The sequence below is a fragment of the Equus asinus genome, chromosome 2, assembly GCF_041296235.1.
Source record: "Equus asinus isolate D_3611 breed Donkey chromosome 2, EquAss-T2T_v2, whole genome shotgun sequence".
NCBI lineage: Eukaryota > Metazoa > Chordata > Mammalia > Perissodactyla > Equidae > Equus > Equus asinus.
Window position 1 is genome coordinate 134,242,134 of NC_091791.1, and position 23,715 is coordinate 134,265,848.

The window sequence follows — 23,715 nt, forward strand, 5'->3', positions numbered from 1 at the left end:
TGGTGAGTTTATTTTAGTACTCTGTGGAAATGGAAATGGCCTAGGTGATAAATAACTGAAGAAACTAATTGTTCTAACAGTGTACTCAAATGTGTTAGAAAATTGGAGTTAATAAAACCAATCAGTAATTAAGCAATTGTTTTTGAATTGTTTGAAGGACATAATTTTAAACCAGTTTGTGCATTTGGATATAATATTTACATATGTGCATGATCTCTTAAAATCCCTAATGGGTATAGAAATAAAAATTTAAAGGCTGAGTTGAGAATTTTGCAGGGAATGTAAAATGAAGGAGGCAGAATCAATTTCTTAAATTTATTTGTCTTAACTTTACTGACCCTCCCTTTTTATTGTTTACGTTATTACCTCCTAATATCACTCTGGTAAACTGCTGGGAAACTTCCTTCTTGGTGATTCGTTAATGAACCTTAGCTTATGAAGGGTTCTGAGTAGCGCTACAGTACTGAAATCTGTGGGATCTTGTTTAGCCTAGGACCGTTCTATGTCTTGTGTAGGGAATACTCTTTTAAAGACCAGCTTGGGAAATGTTGCCTCACAGTGTGCAGTAAGGCTCTTTTGCCATTGACTGTAATTTATTTTGGGGTTTATATTGTATTTATATGAGAAAAACCAGGGGGCCGCAAACAGTGACCCCCGTGGACCAAGTCCAACCACACCTGTTTGTTTATATATTGTTTATGCTTGCTTTTATGTTACGATCAGAGTAGTTGGGACTGAGACTACAAGGCCCACAAAGCTGAAGATATTTACTATCCTGGTCCTCCAATAGAAAAAGTTTGCCAAATAAATCAGTGATTGACCTATATTCTTCTTTTTTTTTTTTATTATTATTATTTTTTTTGATTTTTTTATTTTTTTCCTTTTTCTCCACAAAGCCCCCCAGTACATAGTTGTATGTTCTTCGTTGTGGATCCTTCTAGTTGTAGCATGTGGACGCTGCCTCAGCGTGGTCTGACGAGCAGTACCATGTCCGCGCCCAGGATTCGAACTAACGAAACACTGGGCCACATGCAGCGGAGCGCGCGAACTTAACCACTCGGCCACGGGGCCAGCCCTGACCTATATTCTTTTTAAGACTTTTAACTTCACATGTGGCAAAAAGTTAAAATGTTTGAAAGCAGGATGGTAGTTACACGTATTTACTGAATTATATTTCTTTTTTCTATAGGATTGGAATATTTCATTAAAATGTGTGTTTAGTGAACAGCATATAACTTTATAAAGAACATTTGAAGTTTGTTTCCATTGTTGCAGATATTTCCCCCATATAACCCAAGAGACAGACGAGAGTTCATGTCAATTCCCGTTCTCATTGGTAGAAATAATATCAGAAGAATAAGAATATAAGATGTAAATGGCCTTGTCCCCCCTACAGATGAGGAGAGTATTGAACTACTTATCTCTCAGACTTTGAAAGAGCCACTCACTGTTATGACCTGGGTGGTCTTCCCTCACTTCCTGAGGACACCCTGGGAAAGAAACGTCTTCATTCACTTGGAATCTGTCAGAGGCCCGTGTCTGGCCTGTTTGTGAGAGGGCTTTGCCTCTGATGGTGTCACTAGTTTCTCTACCAGTTTGTACTACTGCTTTGGGAACTGTAACTTTTCAACCTCCTTTATGCTTAAGGAATTTTTATTTTCAGGGGATTTATTGAAGGCATGTTAATATTTGATGTGTAGACTAATAAATTTCGTTATATTTTCAGGTATTTCTTGTGGTCGCATTCACATACTGGTTTTAGGAAGGCTTGGGACATTTGAAACTCAGATTCTACGAAGAGTTCCTTTTAGAACCTTTACAGAAACACCAGCATACTTTGCCTCAAAAGATGGGATAAGTAAAGATGGCTCTGGAGATGGAAATAAGGTATTTTATTTTTCTTGGCATCTATGCACATATTTGAGTTCCCTTCTTTAAACAATTAAATATAATAATAGTACTGTGTATTCTGTTGGTTTATATGTTTTCTGTAGGAAATGAGAAATACATAAAATGGCCTGAAGAATTTTATGTAATTTTATATTGTGTTTCAGTCTGAACCATAAAATAGTTTTACAAGCATTGCACTTAGTAAGCAGTAATTAAAATTTCTAACACCACAAAGTAGTAAAGAAACTTCATTAAATAATGTTTATGTAGTCGATCTATAAGATTGAATTCGGAATAGCCATCATTTCCTGCTTTCACACAACTCTTACAACTCATAATAGTATAAACCCCACTTAATCCTCCACCTAAAAATCCTGGATATCTGTATGACTTAATGTTGGGCTCCTCTGTAGCTAGAAAGTAGATGATTGGTGATTGTATTGGGTCAGTGAATTATTATCAGTTTTTTTTATCATGTGGATTTGAAACACTTGAGTTAGTATTATGTGTGAGACAAAATGCCGGGTGCTTTCCATAGCCACACTTAATCCTAAGGAGAACTCTGAAGTAGGTGGAATTATCCCCATTTTAGAGATGAGCAAAGTTGGATTCTAGAAAGTTAAGAGTCACTATTTGCCATGATAATAACTCTTGATTCACTTTCATTGAAAGGTAGTTTTTTCATCTATAGTAACTTTTTTTCCTAGTGCTTGTTGAATCATTGGAAGAAAGCTATTTATTATACATGCTGGCTCATAGCATGTAAAGAAAGAATACAGATAAATGTCTGTGTTTACTAGAACTGATAGTATTTTTTTGGTAAATATATTTTTTGACACCAGTAATAGTAGAGATATAAATTATACTAAATAATTCCATTCTAGAAATTGTAAAAAATTGTAAGATTAATTACAAACTATATTGTTAATATTGAAGTTACAAATAAAATGATTGCCTGAAAGTAATAATGGGCACTCTCTTTTTTTTTTTTTACCTCCACAAACATTAGAAATCAGCGAGTGAGGGAAGCAGTAAGAAGTCAGGCTCTGGGAATTCTGGAAAAGGTGGAAACCAGCTGCGCTGTCCGAAATGTGGCGACTTGTGCACACATGTAGAGACCTTTGTGTGTAAGTATTACTTCTTCTATTGTTCTTTTTCTGTACCTTTTCTATAAATTGTTAACTGCATAGAAATATATAAACCAGTTATTTTTTTCCTGAACTTACATAATTCTCTCTTATGTTCACCGGAAACTAAAAATCCCCAGGACTATTAGTACTTTTCACTGTGGTATAAGAGATAATTTAAGAAAACTGTTTACTTTTTTATTTTGCTTATGTGTGTTTATTTCAGATTTGGATTTTGTGAGTCTTTGTGGATGTGACCATTAAGCTGTAGGAGAACCAAGGCTTATTTATTCTGTATTTATTACTCCATTCTTCGAATACCTTTTAAGCATCTCATATAGCTGGAGAGGTCAGTCATTCAAATATTAAGGTATTTTCCCTCTCTGAGTACTTACCAGAGGAGCTAAGCCCTCAATTCTAAGTGTCTGATAATTGTTAATGATTCAGACACAAGGAGAAGGAAGAAATCAACAGTCCTGTTTTTGCTGTAGTGTCAGTAACTTTCTCCCAAATGCAAAGATACTACTTACAGATATTTTAATGAATCAAATAACTTGTTACCTACATGATTAGAGTTCATGGTAATGACTGAAGAGTAAATTACGTTGCACTACCATGTCTGCCTTCCATATAGTTCAGTTGTGAACAGGTTGCTGGTCAGGTTTGGCAGAAGTTTCAGTTTTTGATGATTAGCTGGAGAGGATTCCCTATACTCTAACCCAAACATTGAGACTTTAGTTCCAGTTTCACTGTTATCATTAATATTAATTGGCCATATATGAAAAAGTACTACATGTAGCATGTTTTTACAGTTTAGGAAAAACTTTTAAAATAGTTCCATTCTATAGCCAGAATGTTAGAGGTTCTTGTCATGGTTTTGCCTAGTAAGAGATCAAAGAGAAGAATCAGTCTGAGTGATTATTAATTTGTTTTGCAACATAAAATGAAATGGTAGAACTGAATGATATAATTTCTAAATAACATTTAGTATTAATAAATTTGGTGTGATATAATAAAATTCTAAAAAGTCTGAGAATTGCTTAATTCATAATGGCAGTGTCGTATTTACCTATATTTTAATCAAGGGATCTTCCCTTTTTTTCTTCCAGAGAAAGAGTTCAACCTTTATAGACCTAAAGAATCATTTCTTAAGAGTAGAAAAGGAAAGTAACATTTAATAAATGCCAGTGTATATCATTTTATTCTCACAATCTTGTTTTTCTCGGGATAGAGAATATCCTTATTTTTATAAATGAAGAAGCTAAGATTGAGCAAGTTTAAGTAACTCATCCAAGGTCACAGATCAGTGAAGATTTGCTATTCATAAATTCCTATCCCATACATTTCTCCCAACTGGAATTCTTGAGGGATAGATAAACTAGTTCCTCTTGAGATTAAATTTATTTTTCTTTTATGCAATGTTTTCGAAACTTGCCAACTGAGAGTGGTTCTTAAACATACAGACTCTCTCCTTCCCTAGAGATTAAGATTCTGTAGGTGTTGGGTAGGGTCCTAGAATCTGTATGTTTAACAAAGAAATCAAGTATGGAAAACACTATACTTTGGTGTTGTCTAATCTACTCAAGACTAAAGTCTGTTTCCTTTGGGAATTCTAAGTGGGGAGGGGGATGTAAAAGTAGAGAATGTGGAAAAAAGAGTAAAAGAAGAGTACATACTTATCCAGAATTTAGTAAGCAAACATCTGTTGAGTCAGACCTGCTAGGCTGAGAAAATACACATGAGCGTGACACTGTCTCTGCCCGCTGGAGCTTTACATTGCAGGAGTAACAGGCCCCAAGAGTGGGACAAGGCCCTCCTCCCTTGGTTTTGCAGACCCATAGTCAGAGTCTCTTTGGAATGCATCCCTTTTGAATGCTGAAGATCATCTGTGTTACTCATTGAAAGCTGGGTCATCCTAGTTCTGAAGAGTTTTGTTTGATCTTGGGTTATTCGTTTTGTTTCAACCCACATTTATTTAGTTATTAGTTCATAAACGTCTTTTTATGTACTTTTTGGTCACTTGTAGTTCTTTTGTGAAGGGCCTGTTTAGGTAATTTTCCACTTTTTTTGTCAATTTTAATTATGTATTTTTAATTAAGAAATATATGTGTATAACCCTCTTTATTAAAAAAGTAGAACTTTATCAATAAAGCTAAAGATATATCTCTGTCAGATATCTTCATCAAACATCTAACTTTTAAATGCATAAATGGTATCATGTTCATGTTTTTGCAAATTACTTTGTTTCCAACTCAGCACTGTTTTGAGAGCTGTGTATGTAATGCATACATGTCTAATCCTTCCCTTTCTTAAATTAAAAAGAATTTTTTTGAGATATCATTCATATACATTACAGTTCAGTCTTTTAAATTATACATTTCAAGGGTTTTTTGTATATTCACCAAGTTATACAGTCATCACCACTATCTAATTCCAGAACATTTTCTTCACCCCAAAAGGAAACCCTGTACCCCTTAGCAGTCACTTTCCACTCCTTCCCCTCCCAGCCCTAGCAACTGTTAACCTACTTATTGTCTCTATGGATTTGTCTCCTCTGGATTTTTCATATAAATAGATTTATACAATATGTGACATTTTGTGTCTGGCTTCTTTCACTTAGCATGTTTTCAAGCTTCATCTGTGTTGTATCATGTATCATACTTCATTGCTTTTTATGGCTGAATAGTATTCCATTGTTTATCCATTCATCAGTTGATGGACATATGAGTTGTTTCTGCTTGTTAGCTATTATGAATAATGCTGCTATGAACATTTGTATACAAGTTTTTGTGTGTGCATGTGTTTTTACATCTCGGGTATATGCTTAGGAATGGAATTGCTGGGTGAGAAGGTAAGTCCATGTTTAGCTTTTTAAGGAACTGCCAACTGTTTTCCACAGAGCCTGTACCATTTTACAACCTGACTAGCAATGTATGTGTTCCAGTTTCTCCATATCCTCTTCAACATTTGTCTTTTTTATTATAGCCATCATAGGGATGTGAAGTGGTATGTCCTTGTGGTTTTGATTTATATTTCCCTAATGACTAAAGACGTTAAGCATGTTTTCTTGTGTTTATTGACCATTTGTATGTCTTCTTTGGGGAAAAGACTGTTTAAATCCTTTGTCCATTTTAAAATTGGGTTATCTTTTTATTGTTGAGTTATAAGCATTCTCTATATATTCTGAATACTAGACCCTTATCCAGATACATGATTTACAAATGTTTTCTCTCATTCTGTAGGTAGTTCTTTCCTTTTAAATGCTATAAAAGTCAGCAAACTTTTACAATAAAATGCCAAGTAAAAATATTTTAGGCTTTGTGGGCCAAATGGTCTCTGTTGCAACTATTCTCCTTTGCTCTTATAGTTTGAGATCAACCATAGACAATGTAAATGAGTGAAATTGCCTATGTTCCAATAAAACTTTGTACATGGACACTGAAATTTGAATTTCATATAACTTTCATTGTCATCTTTTTCCAAAATGTAAAAACTATTCTTAGTTCATGGATCTTGCTGTATGTATTCCATCTAACAAGTATATTTGTGGTAATTTTTATGTTTTCTTATCATGGTATTAATCTTACTTGACTTTGTTGGAATAAAATACCATTTTTATAGATACCATTATGAATGTATAGAAAATCATCAGATATTGAAATAAGAAGTTTCTTTTTGGTGAGGAAGATTGTCACTGAGCTAACGTTTGTACCAATCTTGTTCCACTTTGTATGTGGGATGCTGCCACAGCATTGCTTGATGAGTGGTGTGTAGGTCCGTGCCCGGGATCTGAACCCATGAACCCTGGGCCACTGAAGTAAAGTGCACAAACTGAATGTCACTGGGCCAGCCCTAAGAATAATATCGAAGAAATTTTTTATTATAAGGGCTAGTATACACTGTTCTTTAGGACTTTTCTTGCCCATTTCAAAAATAAGCTGTCAAACATGAATAGTGTCCCCACTTTTATTAAGGTAGGGCCTTTAGTTATTTTTTCTTTTTCTGTATATGGTACTTTTTTAAGGCTTACTATATGTACGTGTCTCATTAGCGTGGGAATTAAACTTTTCTGCAATGGTTTGGAGATTTTATGTTGGACCCTGAAACTTGTTCAGAACCATGAAGAACTTTCATTTAAACAAATCTAAAAACATTTTTACTAAGGTGGTCTTTCTGTCACTGACATACTATACAACCCTGTTTACTAGGATTAGTATTGTGTATATAAAGAAATATTGGATAATTGTAATCATTTAAAGGAAAGAGGTTTATTTGTGCCCTGACAATGTAACACAATTGGATTTTTGCAAATATGTATTGCAATGCTTGTATTTTTTTTCCAAAATAGCATTTTGATAAATAAAATTAAATCCTTGAATTTGGGCATATGTTGAACATGTTTCATTATAAAATTGTATTGCAAATATTCAAGTAGAATTTAAGCAACTCTTCAACAGTAAGCAAAGAGGAATGTGATTTGTTCATGTTTAATTTCTTTCCCTTTGACCTAATTTCTTTTTTTTCTTTAAAGATTTTATTTTTCCTTTTTCTCCCCAAAGCCCCAGTACATAGTTGTATATTTTTAGTTCTGGGTCTTTCTAGTTGTGGCACGTGGGGTGGCGCCTCAGCATGGCTTGATGAGTGGTGTCATGTCTACGCCCATGATCAGGACCGGCGAAACCCTGGGCCGCCGAAGCGGAGCACGTGAACTTAACCACTCGGCCACCAGGCTGGCCCTGACCTAATTTCTTTAGAGAAATATTTTGTTCTTGTGTTCTCAGGCCAGATTTTCGTATCACACAGCTTGAACTAGTTCAGAGGCTTCTCTGCCCTTTAGTCCTTGCCCTGTTTACCATCAATAACAATTGTAAGCTGGTGCCTCATTAGAAAATGAAGGCATTGGCTCTCTTTCCCACTGATGGGAAATGGTGATATTGTATTTGGGCTTGTGTTAATTGAAAGAACCTAGTGGAAATGAACAAATGTAGTTTACTGAACTCATCTATCTTAGGTGTAAGCCAGGCTGTTTACTGTGGCTAATGGAGTGAACTACAAGCCTACTTTTTGTCAAGTACATAGTTTTCATTCACAGTTAGTCTTTAAGGTTAAACACTATTTGAATTATTTATTGTTTTCTGCTGACCTTTCTTTTTACAGCATCTACCCGTTTTGTGAAGTGTGAAAAATGTCATCATTTTTTTGTTGTGCTATCTGAAGCAGACTCAAAGAAAAGCATAATTAAAGAACCTGAATCAGCAGCAGAAGCTGTAAAATTGGCATTCCAACAGAAACCACCTCCTCCTCCCAAGAAGGTAGAAGTCTTAACTCAGCCTTATAAGCATTTTATCTTGAAAACATTTCTTTGCTCCCCTCTCCCCAGTTTTTCTTGGATCCTAATATTAGTATCTAAATAAGTGTAAGTTCTTAATACGGACTACATCTGGCTAAATTGCTGATATTTGATACTTGGAATTTACATATGGAGTATTTTGCTGTTTTCCCATGATTACTGCATTCAATAGTGATGAAAGATAGTTGGATGATTATTAAAATAGTATTAATACTAAATTAATCTAAAATGATATTCTTAAAATAGAGCCTCTGTGGATTTATTTTTGTTAGTTTGGGCCCTTAAATAACACCAGCTGCGATTTCCCCCTTATAAATTAGTCTGCTTTATGGTAAAACAGCCTCAGTCTAACAATGGAAGCAAGTAATTTTTTCATGGCCAATGTGCCAAGGCTCTCTTCTATAGCACTGTGACTTTTGTGTGGGCTCTTTCCAGGAGTCGCAGGGAGGTTGTGATTTGGCTGTAATGAAATTTGACAGAGCATACCAAGTCCTTGGTGTGTGCTTTCTGAGAATGGGGAGCCCTGCTCCTGGCCTGTGTGCCCTCTCTTCTGGCCATGTCTCAGATGTATGCAGGCTTAGATTATTTCTCACCCTCTGCCTCACTGTAGCTATCTTCTCATCTGTTTAGATACCTGTGCATTTGCCTCTACCTCCAAATGTGCTGTGGCAGATTTAATAATCTATGGGTATAAATTGTGAGGAATGAAGATTTAAAAAAAACATAATAAAATGCACATGGTCAACAACTACCGAATTTGTCATGTAAAAATAAATAATATAATGGAAAATATAGCTGTTAAGCTTTATATTCTCCACTAATTTGTGTAGACTTTAGACGTCTGAGTCAAAGTTCTAGAAAATAAGTAGGCAATTTAACTATTTTCAGGAGTTAGTGAATATTAACAGTTAATTTCTGTTTACTAAAAGCTGAGGGAATTTACCCCAGGTTCCAAGCTGTTGGCAATATCCAAGTATCTAATAGAGCTTTAGTTTCCACTAAGAATAAAGCTTTTAGATTGCCATTTAGATAAATGCATAGCCCCAAAGTTAATATCTGAGAAAAAGCTAAATATTTATGAGTATTAACACATAGATACTGGTAATATAATGGCTTTTTTTATATAATGCCAGTTTTTGAAAAGGGTAGTTTTATAACACATTATCTTTGTGAGAAATATTATTCATATGATTGAGAGAGGTGTAGTCAGGATTTATTTTAATGATTACATTAATATAATGCCTTTAAGACCCATGATGTCATGTTTAGGTATTCTAAGTAACTTTAATATTAACTTTTAAAAATTAGGATCAATGGCATTGTTTATAGACTAGAAACTGACATAGCACTAGAAGAGTACAGTGATGCCTTGTTAAGCTAGAGAACAAATGAGTTGTGTTTTTGCTATTTAGGATTTGGAGCCTCTGAATCATTGCTACATAATGTATCATGCCCTTGGCATTTTGTTTTTGACAAGAGTCTTTGTTGAAATTTAAAACTGTAAGCAAAAATGCTCAGTATATAACTTTTTAATGTGTGTGTTTTTATGATAGCTCATAGTAAATTATTCATACCTAATCATTTTTCAGATTTATAACTACCTCGACAAGTATGTTGTTGGCCAGTCATTTGCTAAGAAGGTACTTTCGGTTGCTGTGTACAATCATTATAAGAGAATATATAATAATATCCCAGCTAATCTGAGACAGCAAGCAGAGGTTGAGAAGCAGACATCATTAACACCTAGAGGTTAGTGTTTTGATAATTGACCAAAATAAAAATTACTATGCTTAGTGGTAATCTTTATTTGCAACTCCTTGCTTTCGTCTTAAAATGCTTTTAGTATAGTACAGCATTTTTTAAAGTAGGTTACGTCCTGTTAGTGGATCGTGAAATCATTTTCCTAAGTTGCCAAAGGTGTTTTTTTTAAAAAAAGTTAATAAGTGTGAATAGAAAATACCAGAGAATGTTAAGTCTTAGTTAAGTATTGTTTCTTAAAACTTTTGTTTTCATTTTATGTGCATGGATTCTGAGTCGCAGAACAAAATGTATTTCTTACCAAAGTTCTCAGTGAAAAATGTTTGAAACTCACTGGGATAGAGATTGAGACATCATCTTTGAATTGTAGACTTCATCACAACTAGTTTCCCATGACCAGATCATTGCAATGCTCTGTACGACTCTGAGTTCTTCTCTTGGGTTCAGGATACAGAATTTCATTTGCCTAAGTCAGAGGTCGATGGAGATGATAACTCTTACAGAACATATCCAGCACTCTTTCTTTTTGGGGCCCCAGCCACAGAGTGCAAGGTTAAGGGCAAATTTGTAAGCGATTCAAAGTATAATTCATATTAATGATAGATTCTCATACAGTCATGTGCCACATAACGTTTTGGTCAGTCATGGACCACATATACAACTGTGGTCCCATAAGACTAGTACCATACAGCCTAGGTGTGTAGCAGGCTATACCATCTAGGTTTGTGTAAGTGCACTCTGTGATGTTTGTACAGTGACGAAGTTGCCTAATGATGCATTTTGCAGAATGTATCCCCATTGTTAAGCAACGCATGACTGTATACCAATATACTGTGTAATCTCAACTTACTTTGGACAATAATGTGTGTTATATTAATAGAATGCTTTTATTAAAAAAACTATGAATAGAGTAAAATGTAAATATTTAAAATTTTTTTTGTTGTTGGCTAGGGAGTCCTGATTTCTTACTTAGGTCTGCAATCTATCATTTAACATTGTTTTCGTCATTTTACAATTCGAAGGAGTTCTACTAAATACTTAGATTTATAAGACTGCAATATCTTTTGATTACTTTTAGTAGCTACTAAACATATAACTGATTGGTTCACGGAAGACACTTGTTAACTTGTTGAACTTACCTGCAAAATAGTTATGTGATAGTATTGGTTACTTTATTTTTAGAAAGTGTAAGTTGTGATAACTTAATGGGAGACTTGGAACCTTCATTTTTATAAGGTCCAAATAATCGTGGAGCAAAATTATTTTTTCTGATTCCTCCAGTCAACAAATCAATAGTTAAACTCTTCTAAATGCTGGAAAAGCAAATGGTTAAATGGTATTTATAGTATGAGAGGTTTAAACTCTTATTGAAGACTTAAATTATTACTACTCTTTTCTTAAAATAGATACCAACTTTGTATTTGACAAATATGAATATCAACAACTGGACAGCCATCATTAAGCATGTTTGGGGTTTTTTTTTATATATAGAAAGGATGTAGCATATAGATTCTTTGATAATGTGAAAAGCTGAGAAAACATTAATGAACACATCCTTTAAATATATTTGAAAGAGGGGCAAGAAGTAGGATATTCCTTGTTTGTTCCCCTAAACTAAACAAATATATAGTATTTTCATGTTGCCGTTTTCATCCTCTTTCTTAGAGTTAGAAATAAGAAGACGGGAGGATGAGTACAGATTTACAAGTAAGTGACCTCTCCTCAGGTCCTCCTCTGTAATCATTCTTCCTTTTGAGATTTACCTCAGTGAAGTGTGTCAGCAGTAGTAACGGTAGACATGTATTTGCTTGTGTGTTACTGAGAAAGATGTATATTATCTAAACATGTTTATCATATATAATAGATATAACTTTGGAACAGTTTTTCAAAGCTAATTTGTATAGTTTGCATATGTTGGTTTATTTCAGTTATTTGGTTTTATCTTTTCTATTGTGATATATTTTTAAGCATAATTAGAGAAATAAAAATAATTATATATAGTTTTCCTCTGTAAATATAGACCTGCATATTAACAGGAGTTGTATTTTAAAAATCTGTCTCTTGCTATTGTATATCATTTTTTTTGCCATATACTTAGACTTGGCCTGCTTATAAGTGACAGAAATTTGGGGAGAGGCAGATTATCTGCCAGCTACTCTGCCAGAAATCACACTCTTTACTTTTTTGGTGTTTATTAAACTTAATATAGCCTTGCATATGATAAATAAGCCCCAGCTCACTGTTTCCAGCCCTGGATTGCCCCTAAAGTATCAGATGGTCTGATGGAGGGTGTGGAAGGACCTGATACACCAAGGATAGTGGCCATTCTGATGTCTTGCTCCTTTTCCTTTGGAGGTGGATATAGTTGCTGCCCAGAGGGTGAAGCTTCCAGGAGTAGCATAAAAAGATTCACATGGCCTTTTGTTTTAGTAATTAAAATAACAAACAAAAGAATACAATTGATAAACCAGTATGAACATTTTTCACTTAAAAGTTTGATACTTTTACATTTGCCTTTGAACCAAGCAGTATTATATATCTACTATTTGAAGTGTACCATATATATATATGTATACAGGATGAGCCATGAGAATATAACTAGTTTACCAGCTCTGGCATGAGATTTATTACATATAATAAAATTATATTATCTCTAGTTATTTGTAAATTGTATGGAAATAATGATTATACCATGCATGATAAAATTAAATACAGTAAGTACAGTAGAATTAACTTATATATAAGAATGTAAGATCTAAATAATAAACTTTAAGTGCATGTATAATTTATATTTTACAATCCCAAAATATAATCAAATATGCTGTCAATACTGTATTTTTTAATTTGGGCAGATAGTAAAGCTAGTATGAATTAGTAAAGAAAAGTCTATAGTGAATATATTGAAAGAAATATATATGTAGTTATTTAATATAATTTAAATGTTAACAAGTAACAGTATTTAAGAACTTAGGTAGGGGCCCACCTGGTGGTGCAGCGGTTAAGTGCGCATGTTCCACTTCGGCGGCCTGGGGTTTGCCGGTTCGGATCCCGGGTTCAGACATGGCACCACTTGGCAAGCCAGGCTGTGGTAGGCGTCCCACATATAAAGTAGAGGAAGATGAGCACGGATGTTAACTCAGTGCCAGTCTTCCTCAGCAAAAAGAGGAGGATTGGCAGCACTTACCTCAGGGCTAATCTTCCTTAAAAAACAAAAAGAAAGAACTTAGGTAAAAGCAGTTTGTAATTATATATATTGATGGGCTTGGAAATTAATATTTTGAAAGCTTAGATAGAATTTATTTTCATGTATAGTTTAGTCTTGTCCTATGTGGGGTTTTAGGCTCTAAAGTTAGGGTGTTAGGCCAAAACCTTATATAATCAAAATATCCTTGAAAATTTCTTTGGAAATCATATGTTAGAGACCAACATACTACTGTTAATAAGTCTGATGGTTTTTTTCTCCATCATAGGAAGATGATGTTTTTCTTAAGTTGAGCACCAGATAAGATAGTTGGTTTGCATTTAGCAGCTATAATAAACAAATACTTAAACACTAGGAAAATAGCAATACTAATAGCAAATTCTTCAATAACACTTATAAAATTATGTGCTAGGCACTATTCTAATTGTTTTACATATATTAACTCATTTAATCTTCCCTGTGAGACAGAAAGTGTTATTTTCACCCCAATTTTACAGATGAGAAAACTGAATCACACACATTTTAAGTAGTTTGTCCGGGGCCACACAGCTGATGAGCTCTTTGCAACCAACCACTGCTAGCCTGCACACTCATACTATGGCCCATTGTAGAGAGCTGCTATGCAGTGAGGCAGATGCAGGAACAGAGCCTAACCAAAAGAAAAGGAGACTTTGCTCAAGTTGACTCTCGGGCATATTTTCATAAAATGGAATGACAGACATCATCTGTTTTTTACTATTTAAATTATTTCTCTCTTTTTAACTTAAATCATTAAGTTAAATATTCCACTCTAGTTAATATGCTTCTGGCAATTTTGTTCAAATTATTCTCCTAAATCATTTTTTCCCCATTGGGCGTACCTATATGTGAGCCAAGACCTTGTTTATATTGTCACAATTCCTAACTAGATTTTGCTGAAATTTTTTTAAAAAAGCAATTTTGCTAGGGGCAACTAGCTAGCTAACTGAACTCATATAGGAGACTGCATTTTTTTTTTTTTTGCCCGTTGTGGATTGTAATGAAGCATAGCATTGTGAATTAGTCACTAATCAATAACTCTCAAATTAGTGTAATGTAATGAAACTCATGTTCATTGAATGCCTATTATTTTTGATGAATAGAATAATTCTTTACCTTAAGTGTGTCCCTAAGCTAGTTTGAAACTGAGAGCCAGATGAAATAGGATTATAGTAATAGTTATGTCTGCTGAACACCTATCAATTTCATTAAAATAATAATGCATTGGAAAGTAGTGATATTCTTAACCCATTTATTAGTAACAACCTAAAAATAAATCCAGAAAATATAAGCAAGTATGATATGAATACAGATACCTCAAATGCTGAGAACCAGGAATGATATGAATATTTACAAATCTGGATAATTGAAAAGACTATTGGAATTCTTTCTTTCAGCCAAGAGAGAGTGAGAATAAAGATTTTTTTTAAGGAACCCAGCTGATAAACTGATAGTTCAGCAAATATCAAACCCATCCAGCTAAGCATTGTGTCTCTAATAAGGGGACTAGAAAGACCCAGTTGAGATCCTATAAAGTCAGAAATTCAGATGCGGCCAGGGATGGTGAGTCTTACCATATTTGGTTTCTCTGGTGGACTCACAGAATCATTTTTAGATCTGGAAGAAACTGTGGAGGTTAGTATTTTCTCTTTATAGGCAAGGAAGGCCCAGTAAAGTTAAGTGACTTGCCACGGTCTTAGAACTACATAGTGAAAAAACTGAGACCAGTTCAGCGTTTTTCCTTTACTCTACAGCCCTACTTCTTTTCATTTGTAATGAAAAAATATAATATACCTTTGTTTATCTTTCAGAATGCCTCCAAATCAATTGCATTTTATTCCTACATCTTCCAGCCATGTTTTTGAAATTGATAGGACACGTATTATTGCCATTTTATAGATTAGGAAGCAGAAACACAAAGTTTCTATGACTTGCCCAAAATCATATAGCTATTGAGGGACGAAGGAACGACCAAAGCTGAAGCTTTCTGACTCCTAGCTCTGTTCTCCTTCCATTATACTGCCTTCCCTTGAGTGAAAGGGCATTCTCCATACAGATTTACATCAATGAGGAGGGGAACAAGAATCCATTTCTTGGCTTGAGGCTCCCTGAATAATCATGTGTGTTGTACATTTGTCACTAGATAATTTGAGATTTTCTTCCTTTTTAGGTGAGACAGAATGTCAAAATATTTAAATTTTTCTAAATAAGTGATTGATTTCAGTACGGTTTTATTGGGCATTTTTTCAAGTAAAATAAAATGAAGCTCTAGTAATTCTGTTGGCATTTTTTCAGAATTGCTTCAGATTGCTGGAATTAGTCCACATGGTAATGCTTTAGGAGCATCAATGCAGCAACAGGTAAATCAACAAATACCTCAGGAAAAACGAGGAGGTGAAGTATTGGATTCTTCCCACGATGACATAAAACTTGAAAAGAGTAATATTTTGCTGCTTGGACCAACTGGGTCAGGTAAGCAACTTCCTGAAAAATTTCCTACTCATTTTTTAAAATAGAACGTAAGTGATTCTGTAGCCTGTGTCTTGTGATTGGGAGATCCTGGCCCTTGAGAAGAAAATCTAAGACCAATCTTATAGATACAGTGTTTCTGCATAGGCTTCAAGATGAATTTGAGGCATTGGTATTGTCCTCTAGGCCAATTCCTAACATCTTAACAGAAATAATAAAATAACATACCAGTAGATCTGTATAATAGTAGGAAAAAGATGTAACAGTAATTTTTTATTATATACTATTCAAATTTATTTTGCATTTTTGTACAGAAATTGTATGTCAACATAATGTTTAGTAAACTTTTAGTTACTATTTCTTCTTATAGGTAAAACTCTGCTGGCACAAACTCTAGCTAAATGCCTTGATGTCCCTTTTGCTATCTGTGACTGTACGACTTTGACTCAGGCTGGATATGTAGGTGAAGATATTGAATCTGTGATTGCCAAACTGCTCCAAGATGCCAATTATAACGTAGAAAAAGCACAACAAGGTATGTTTTCAGCATAGCTTATCTGTCCCCAGATGTAGTCTCTTGGGGAAGCAGTCTAATATTGGAAGATACTATAATTCTTATTTTGAGTCAAGGAGTAAAATTCTGTAATTATATAAAAGTAGGTATGTTAAACATTTTTTAGCATACTAAGGACCACAGAGTTTGCTTTGCCTTATTGTCATAGATGGCTGCTAGGGTGAAAACAGGCCAAGTTACTATTCCATTAGATGCTTAATTCTATCTTTGTTTTTCCTGTTCTGACGTCTCTCCGGGCTCCTATTGCTGAGGTGAGGTAGGGGAAGGGGCAAGGACAGGGGCAGGAGAGTACAGGATGAATCTAGAAACAGATTAGTTTATTGACCTACAGGATGTCATAGATACTGCATTTCTCCTCTCCCCATCTGTCATCTCTCCTTTTTTACATGAAAAGCTTGACAGCTTCCTCTCCAAATTCCTTTAAGACAAGATTATAGGTGGGAAAGAGTAAGCTGAAGTTTTGCTAGTATTAGCCCTGCGTATACCTCGTGCTTCCATGCTATACGTCTGTCTCAGCTTCCTTGAATAAAGAACCTGAAAACATTAGCGTGGTAGATAACTGTTGTCAGAGAGAATTGGTTATCATACCCAAGTGATATTATATAAAATAAGTTACAAATATTTTCATAAAATGATGAATGGGAGAGATAGCATTGTATTTTTATAATATTAAGCCATTGCATATGTTAAGTGTGAGAGATTGAATAACCTTGTTCTCTAGCTACCTAGTCTTTTAAAGCTCAGGTTATCTTGTGTATATCTTTTTCATATTATAAATAGAATCCTCCTTAAATTATAGGAATTGTCTTTCTGGATGAAGTAGATAAGATTGGCAGTGTGCCAGGCATTCATCAGTTACGGGATGTAGGTGGAGAAGGCGTTCAGCAAGTAAGCAGTTGAATATTTTGTTCACGCCCACTAAAAGGAAGGGAATACATCAGCCTCCCAAATATTGTACGTTTGGTTTCACATTTAATTAGATTCTGTTTTGTTTATTTCTCCCACCCCAAACTCCACATACCATTTTAAAGCAGTTCAGATCCTAAGAGAAAAAAGCTTTTGGCAATTTTAAATACCAATTTACCTTTCTTAGGAAATTAAAAATATTTTAAAGAAGAGAAAAAATGAAATCTAATTTTTGTTAGTTTTATTTCTCAAAGACCCCGTGTAATATTTTTAGAGGACTCTTGAAGGAAGTTCTGGTTCTAACTAGACATAAGTGAACTATATACATGTATCTTACTTTTTTCACTTAGTTAGAAGATAGGATAAAATAGATAAAATAGTGTTTCATTCCTTGTAAAGTCATAATTGAAGTCATAATGATGAACTTGACCTTTTACTGGTAACTAATTATGACATAAACTACAGAGTAAGGAAAATTGCTTTTTTTTTGGACCAAGACGTAGAGAGATACAGTCTCACTTAGAAAGTATGCTAGATAATTTTTTTATAAAGGCATCTTAAAATATAGGTATTTTTAATATTCTCACTGTAGTTGGGTACCATCTTATCTTATAGAGTCATAAGTCTATCTTTATGTCTTTACCATCAAAAACAACCTCTCGAGTTAACTATTTTCTGAATGAATCAGGAGTCCTGTAACTATTTCAAATGAATTTATGAATTAGTATGATAATGCGTTAGATTTTCATGTCACTTGTAGAAATGTGGGAGTTTTCTTTAGTTGTGCTCATTGACCATAACCATATATTATTTTCCCCTTTGAATCCAGTTACCTAAAGTATAATAAATAATACACTTATATGATGCTTTAAATCATTCATTCTTTATTTAGGGCTTGTTAAAACTACTAGAAGGCACAATAGTCAATGTTCCAGAAAAGAATTCCCGCAAGCTACGTGGAGAGACAGTACAAGTTGATACAACAAACATCCTGTTTGTTGCGTCTGGTGCTTTTAATGGTTTAGACAGAATCATCAGCAGGAGGAAAAATGAAAAGGTAAGTTTTTCTGAGGGGTTACTAGGATAGAGAGAATTTGAAGTTACAGAGAGTGGACACTCAGTTTCTATTCTCATATCTGCTGGCTGCCAGTTGTGGATTTTTTTTTCCCAAAGATTTTTATTTTTTTTTTTCCTTTTTCTCCCCAAAGCCCCCCGGTACATAGTTGTATATTCTTCGTTGTGGGTCCTTCTAGTTGTGGCATGTGGGATACTGCCTCAGCGTGGTTTGATGAGCAGTGCCATGTCCTTGCCCAGGATTCGAACCAACGAAACACTGGGCCGCCTGCAGCGGAGTGCACGAACTTAACCACTCAGCCATGGGCCCAGCCCCCCAGTTGTGGATTTTTAAGAGTTAGGTTTTCTTAGAGCGTACCAGAAATATATTCCCAGTTATTTTTTAATTTCAGAGTAGTAAGTTGGAAAACTTCTAAATATCATCTATATATGGGCGTCTTTAAAGTGTAAGTTGATGATTTCAGTTTTACATTTCATCTAAAAAGTTCTTTTCTTATTTGGGGTAGCTACTGTATCAGTAAAATTTCTATTCATTCTTCTTGTCCAATTCACTGAAGCCCAATAAAGAGCTTGTCTCCATTGCCTCTGCCCGTGGAGCGTACCATAGATCACTGCTGACGTTCACGAATGGAAGGAAGCTGTGTGGGGGCTGGGGGAGGGTTGTGATCCCATGTAGTTTTATAGATGCTTCTTTAAGCATTCTTATAAGCCTTGATTTTAACTGGAACTTATTTCTTCATATCCTCAAGGTACATGCCCAGTACCTATTTGTTGATTGATTTTGTTGATTGATTACAATAAAATGTAATGTCAGCATAGTGGCAAGAAGCCCAGAACACACGTGTGTTTTCCATGTTTTTGTGTTTTACATAATAGCTAGCCACAAATGGTCCCTTTTATATAATAAGATATTCTACCTAAATAAATATGGCATAGATCAACTCTTTGCTATATTGCTTGCCTTAAGTCTCCTTGACCTTGTTAAAGTAGCAGTTTAGTACTAGAAAAAATAGTGCTGCTGGTGGGATGGTCGCCTGTGGTAATTCCTTTGCATAGCCTAGAGAAGCCAACTCTCGTGCAAATACTAACTGAGCCACGCAGTGCTGTTATTCCTCAGTACCAGGCCTTAGTCAGCATGGGTAATGTTATATTTTTATTTTTCATAAGTTAATTTATGTTTTTCTTGCTTTTGAAATTCTGCATGAATTAGCCTAACAAATTAGAAAGAAGAAATTACTTCTTTCTTCGTGTGTGTGTGTGTGTCTATGAGAGAGAGAGGGCTTTATATTTGAAGCTCTGTAACCAAAGGCAGGGACCATGTTCTGATATTTATTTATTATTAATACTTCCAAAAAGAATTTGAAGCTAGAAACATGTAGAAAGTTAAAAGTAATGTCAGAAAAGAGATCAGGGGCCGGCACAGTGGTTAAGTTTGCATGTTCTGCTTCAGTGGTCCAGGGTTTGCCGGTTTGGATCCCAGGTGCGCACATGGCACAACTTGGCAAACCATGCTGTGGTAGGTGTCCCATGTATAAAGTAGAGGAAGATGGGCACGGATGTTAGCTCAGGGCCAGTCTTCCTCAGCAAAAAAAAAAAGAGAGAGCGAGAGGGATTGGCAGCAGATGTTAGCTCAAGGCTAATTTTCCTCCAAAAAAAGAAAAGAAAAGAGATCAGAAACAGGTAGAAGGAAGGTTTAGGTCATAGTTCTGACTTAGTGAAAATTAACTCACTATGTTTAGCTTTGAACTTAATGAAAAATAGGGAGAAATCATGGACTTTAGTTCTTATTACCTGGAAGAGGAAGCGTATGAGGTCTTCGGGAGAAACAAAGATTAAAAAGAGTTTGTCACATAGATCTTTATGAAACAGAAACAGACATAAGAGAGTGTTCAGCAGTGATTTTATAGATGATTAAATACATCCATGTGGCTGTTGTTTTTTATCAACCTTCACTGAAAGCCAGGGGTACGATATTAAATAATACATACCTATATTCCAACAATATCAAACTGCTTGCAGTCCTGAGTTTTATTCCTCTTGCCATTGCTCATGCCCTCCCCTTCCTCAATCCACTTGGCAAATATGTGTTCATCTTTTAAGACAGTCTGTTAAATGACTAGGTAATTCCTCTGTGAAGGCTTTCTTGATCACCTCCTACCCTGCCCCCCCAGGACGTGCTGCTTTTCCTCCTTTCCACTGCCACAGTTTCCTGTACAGTTGTCCTTCATTGCACCTATGATACTTTAATACCTTCAAGTGTTCTCACTCTAAATAAGCCCCTGTAGGGTCAGGGCTATCTTCACGTTAATATCCCCAGTGTTTTATAATAATGCTTATTAATAAACGATTATATATATAATTATGTATATATACACATAATTATATAATATAATATATACATAAATACATAATATAAATACATAAATATAATTATATATTTATTACTGTATATGCTTATATATATAATAAGTGCTTGATAAAATATTTAAGTTATTGAATGAAAGGTATTTTGCTTCTGACACACTGACTGTCCGTGTACACAGCTTAGGAGTGGATTTTTAATTTAGGCTTTCTCACGTATCCTGTGCTTCTCTTGTACTTTGTGTGTGTGTGTGTGTGTGTGTGTGTGTGTGTGTGTGTGTGCTGAGGAAGATTCACCCTGAGCTAACATCCACTGCAAATCTTACTCTTTTTGTATGTGGTCTGCTACCACAGCATGGCCACTGATAGATGGGTGGCGTAGGTCCATGCCCAGGAACTGAACCTGGGCCATCAAAGCGGAGCACGCCAAACTTAACCATGAGGCCACTGGGGCTGGCCCTGTCTTGTGCTTTTGACAAAAGCTATATGACATATCAAAATTAAACTTTCTGACAATTGCCTGGAGTGTAGTTCTTTTATATTGACTGAAGCAAGATATATATACCTTAGCTACCCAACTTTTTGCAGCAAAGTTAGCATTCTTATTTAATGTCATCCTTATATATAAGTTCTTTATAAAATCTAAATTATTCCAGCTCACAGGTTGAAGTATGCAACCCCAAATCGTCATTTTAAGAGAATGCTTAGCAGTGACTTAAGACACTTGTGGATGATTTCCTTATAAGACTGCTTCTTCCATAGGCACTACTCCTATCTACAGAATTACAAAATTAACTTTGGTTACAAAATAATTACTATCTCCCTTTTCACAGTTCTTACACGTTTTGGAAACCACACGAATCTAGAGGTCTCAGAAAAACCCTGCAACATCATTATCTAAGTTCTAAGGGACTTCCCTTCATAGTTCTTACTTATCTACTTTTCCTAAAATTCATTCTTTGAGGGTTGGTTATTATATAGTAGTTAGGTTCACAGTTCCGAAGGCAGATGGACCTGAATTCAAATCCTGACTTTTACCACTTACAGCAAGAAGAGCTTGGTCAAGGTACTTAACCTCTCCTGACTTGAGCCACCTCAAGTCAAGCTCCTTTGTCCTTCTTCACCTTGACCCATGCATTTGGTTCCTAATCTGTCTCTCTGGCTCAAGTCTGTCTCTGACCGCCACCAAAATATCATCTTCCCCTTTACTTGCAGAATGGATTCTCTTTAAATTATTGAGCACAGAGCATAGATACTAAGTTCTTAGTAAATATTTATTGAATGAATAAATACAAAGCTAATTATCTTAGCCCATTTTCTTCATTTATAAAATGTGCATGGTAATAGAACTTTATTCTGTTGCAAAGGTCATGTGAGCTCTGCATGCAAAGTACTTAGTACAATGCAACTTCATTCTACTGTTTGTAATACCTGTTTTTCCTTTGGCAGTATCTTGGATTTGGAACACCGTCTAATCTGGGAAAAGGTAGAAGGGCTGCAGCTGCTGCAGACCTTGCCAATAGAAGTGGAGAATCAAATACTCACCAAGACATTGAAGAAAAAGATCGGTTATTGCGTCATGTAGAAGCCAGAGATCTCATTGAATTTGGCATGATTCCTGAGTTTGTGGGACGGCTGCCTGTGGTAGTTCCTTTGCATAGCCTAGATGAGAAAACACTTGTACAAATACTAACTGAGCCACGTAATGCTGTTATTCCTCAGTACCAGGCCTTATTCAGCATGGATAAGGTTTGATTTTCATTTTTCATACTGGTTAATTTATGGGTTTTTTGCTGTTGAAACTCTGCATACATTAGCCTAACAAATTAAAAAGCAATCCTGCTCACCTGGAATACCAGCCTATTTCTCACTAAATATGGATCTAGGAATCCGGGAAAGCACATTTTGTTATTTTGTTATGTTAGACATTTAGGAGTTGGCTTTATTTTTTCTTAATTAAAATCGTCATTGTAGCTTAAAGCCCAAGGATATATAGAGAGAGAAATTATGCCAGCAGCCTACTCCCAACCCCTCAAGCTAGACACACAGGATTGTCCTTTCAGCCTTGATATTGTAAATGCTTTTGTTGTGACATACTCTGTATACTTTTTTATATTTTTGTCTAAAGTTTTGTTAGCTCCCACATCTACTCTGCAGCTGGACTCCTGGAGGTCACTCCAGACCACACATCCAATCAGATAGCAAATGTTTTGGGTTTTATGAATTTCGTGTCTCTAAATATTAGTCTCCTTGTCTCCGTTGCCACTGCCGCTACCTCAAGTCAAGCTCCTTTGGTGTTCTTCACCTTGACCCGTGCAGTTGGTTCCTAATTGGTCTTTGTGGCTCAAGTCTGTCTCTAACGACCACGATCAAAATATCATCTTCCCCTTTACTTCCAGAATGGAATATCTTTAAGTTATTGAGCACAGTGCCTAGGAAATAGATATTAAGTTCTTAATAAGTATTTATTGAATGAATAAATACAAACTAATTATCTTACTCCCCTCCTTAAAGCCCTTCAGTGGTCCCCTTGCCTTATTTAGATGCCCCAAGATTGGTGCTCCCATAGCACCATGTACATACACTATGCTGAAAATGCTAGTTTGCTAATTTGTCACCACCCAGTAGACTAAGTTCCTTGGGGACAAAGATGGTGTCTAATTCATCATTCAGTCTCTAGTATATAAACACATAGGAGTTCACTAAATGTTGAATAAAGTCCTAGAAAGTCCATGTTGATCTAGAAAACGTCTTCAAGGAGTGAGGACAGACTTGTGATTTGTAATACTGAATCGTCTCATAGGTTAGTTGATCGAAACAAGTGCTTCTTGAAGGCAAATTTCTAAAGAACCATGAGAGATAATTACCTCACTTAAATTTTACATTTTCTGGAGGTAGAAATTAATAACCAAAAGTTGTTTAATTCCAAGATCTTGTGAAATCTGATGTTCCATAGTATTTTGATTTTTTTTGGTATGTTAAATTC

The 23,715-nt window shown here is 35.2% G+C and overlaps 1 protein-coding gene across 2 annotated transcripts in view; it reads left to right on the forward strand.

Moving 5' to 3' along the window:
* Positions 1–23,715, forward strand: part of CLPX (caseinolytic mitochondrial matrix peptidase chaperone subunit X) — a 35,394-nt gene that overhangs the window by 6,227 nt on the left and 5,452 nt on the right. The window contains exons 2-11 of one of the 2 annotated variants that reach the window (XM_014829894.3): positions 1,727–1,887; positions 2,900–3,017; positions 8,175–8,329; positions 9,957–10,116; positions 11,791–11,832; positions 15,641–15,817; positions 16,185–16,349; positions 17,188–17,276; positions 18,187–18,351; positions 22,179–22,478. In XM_014829894.3, the coding sequence (XP_014685380.2) occupies positions 1,727–1,887; positions 2,900–3,017; positions 8,175–8,329; positions 9,957–10,116; positions 11,791–11,832; positions 15,641–15,817; positions 16,185–16,349; positions 17,188–17,276; positions 18,187–18,351; positions 22,179–22,478 (1,532 nt within the window). The remainder of the gene's footprint in view (positions 1–1,726; positions 1,888–2,899; positions 3,018–8,174; positions 8,330–9,956; positions 10,117–11,790; positions 11,833–15,640; positions 15,818–16,184; positions 16,350–17,187; positions 17,277–18,186; positions 18,352–22,178; positions 22,479–23,715) is intronic. The other variant, XM_014829895.3, reaches the window with a different exon arrangement.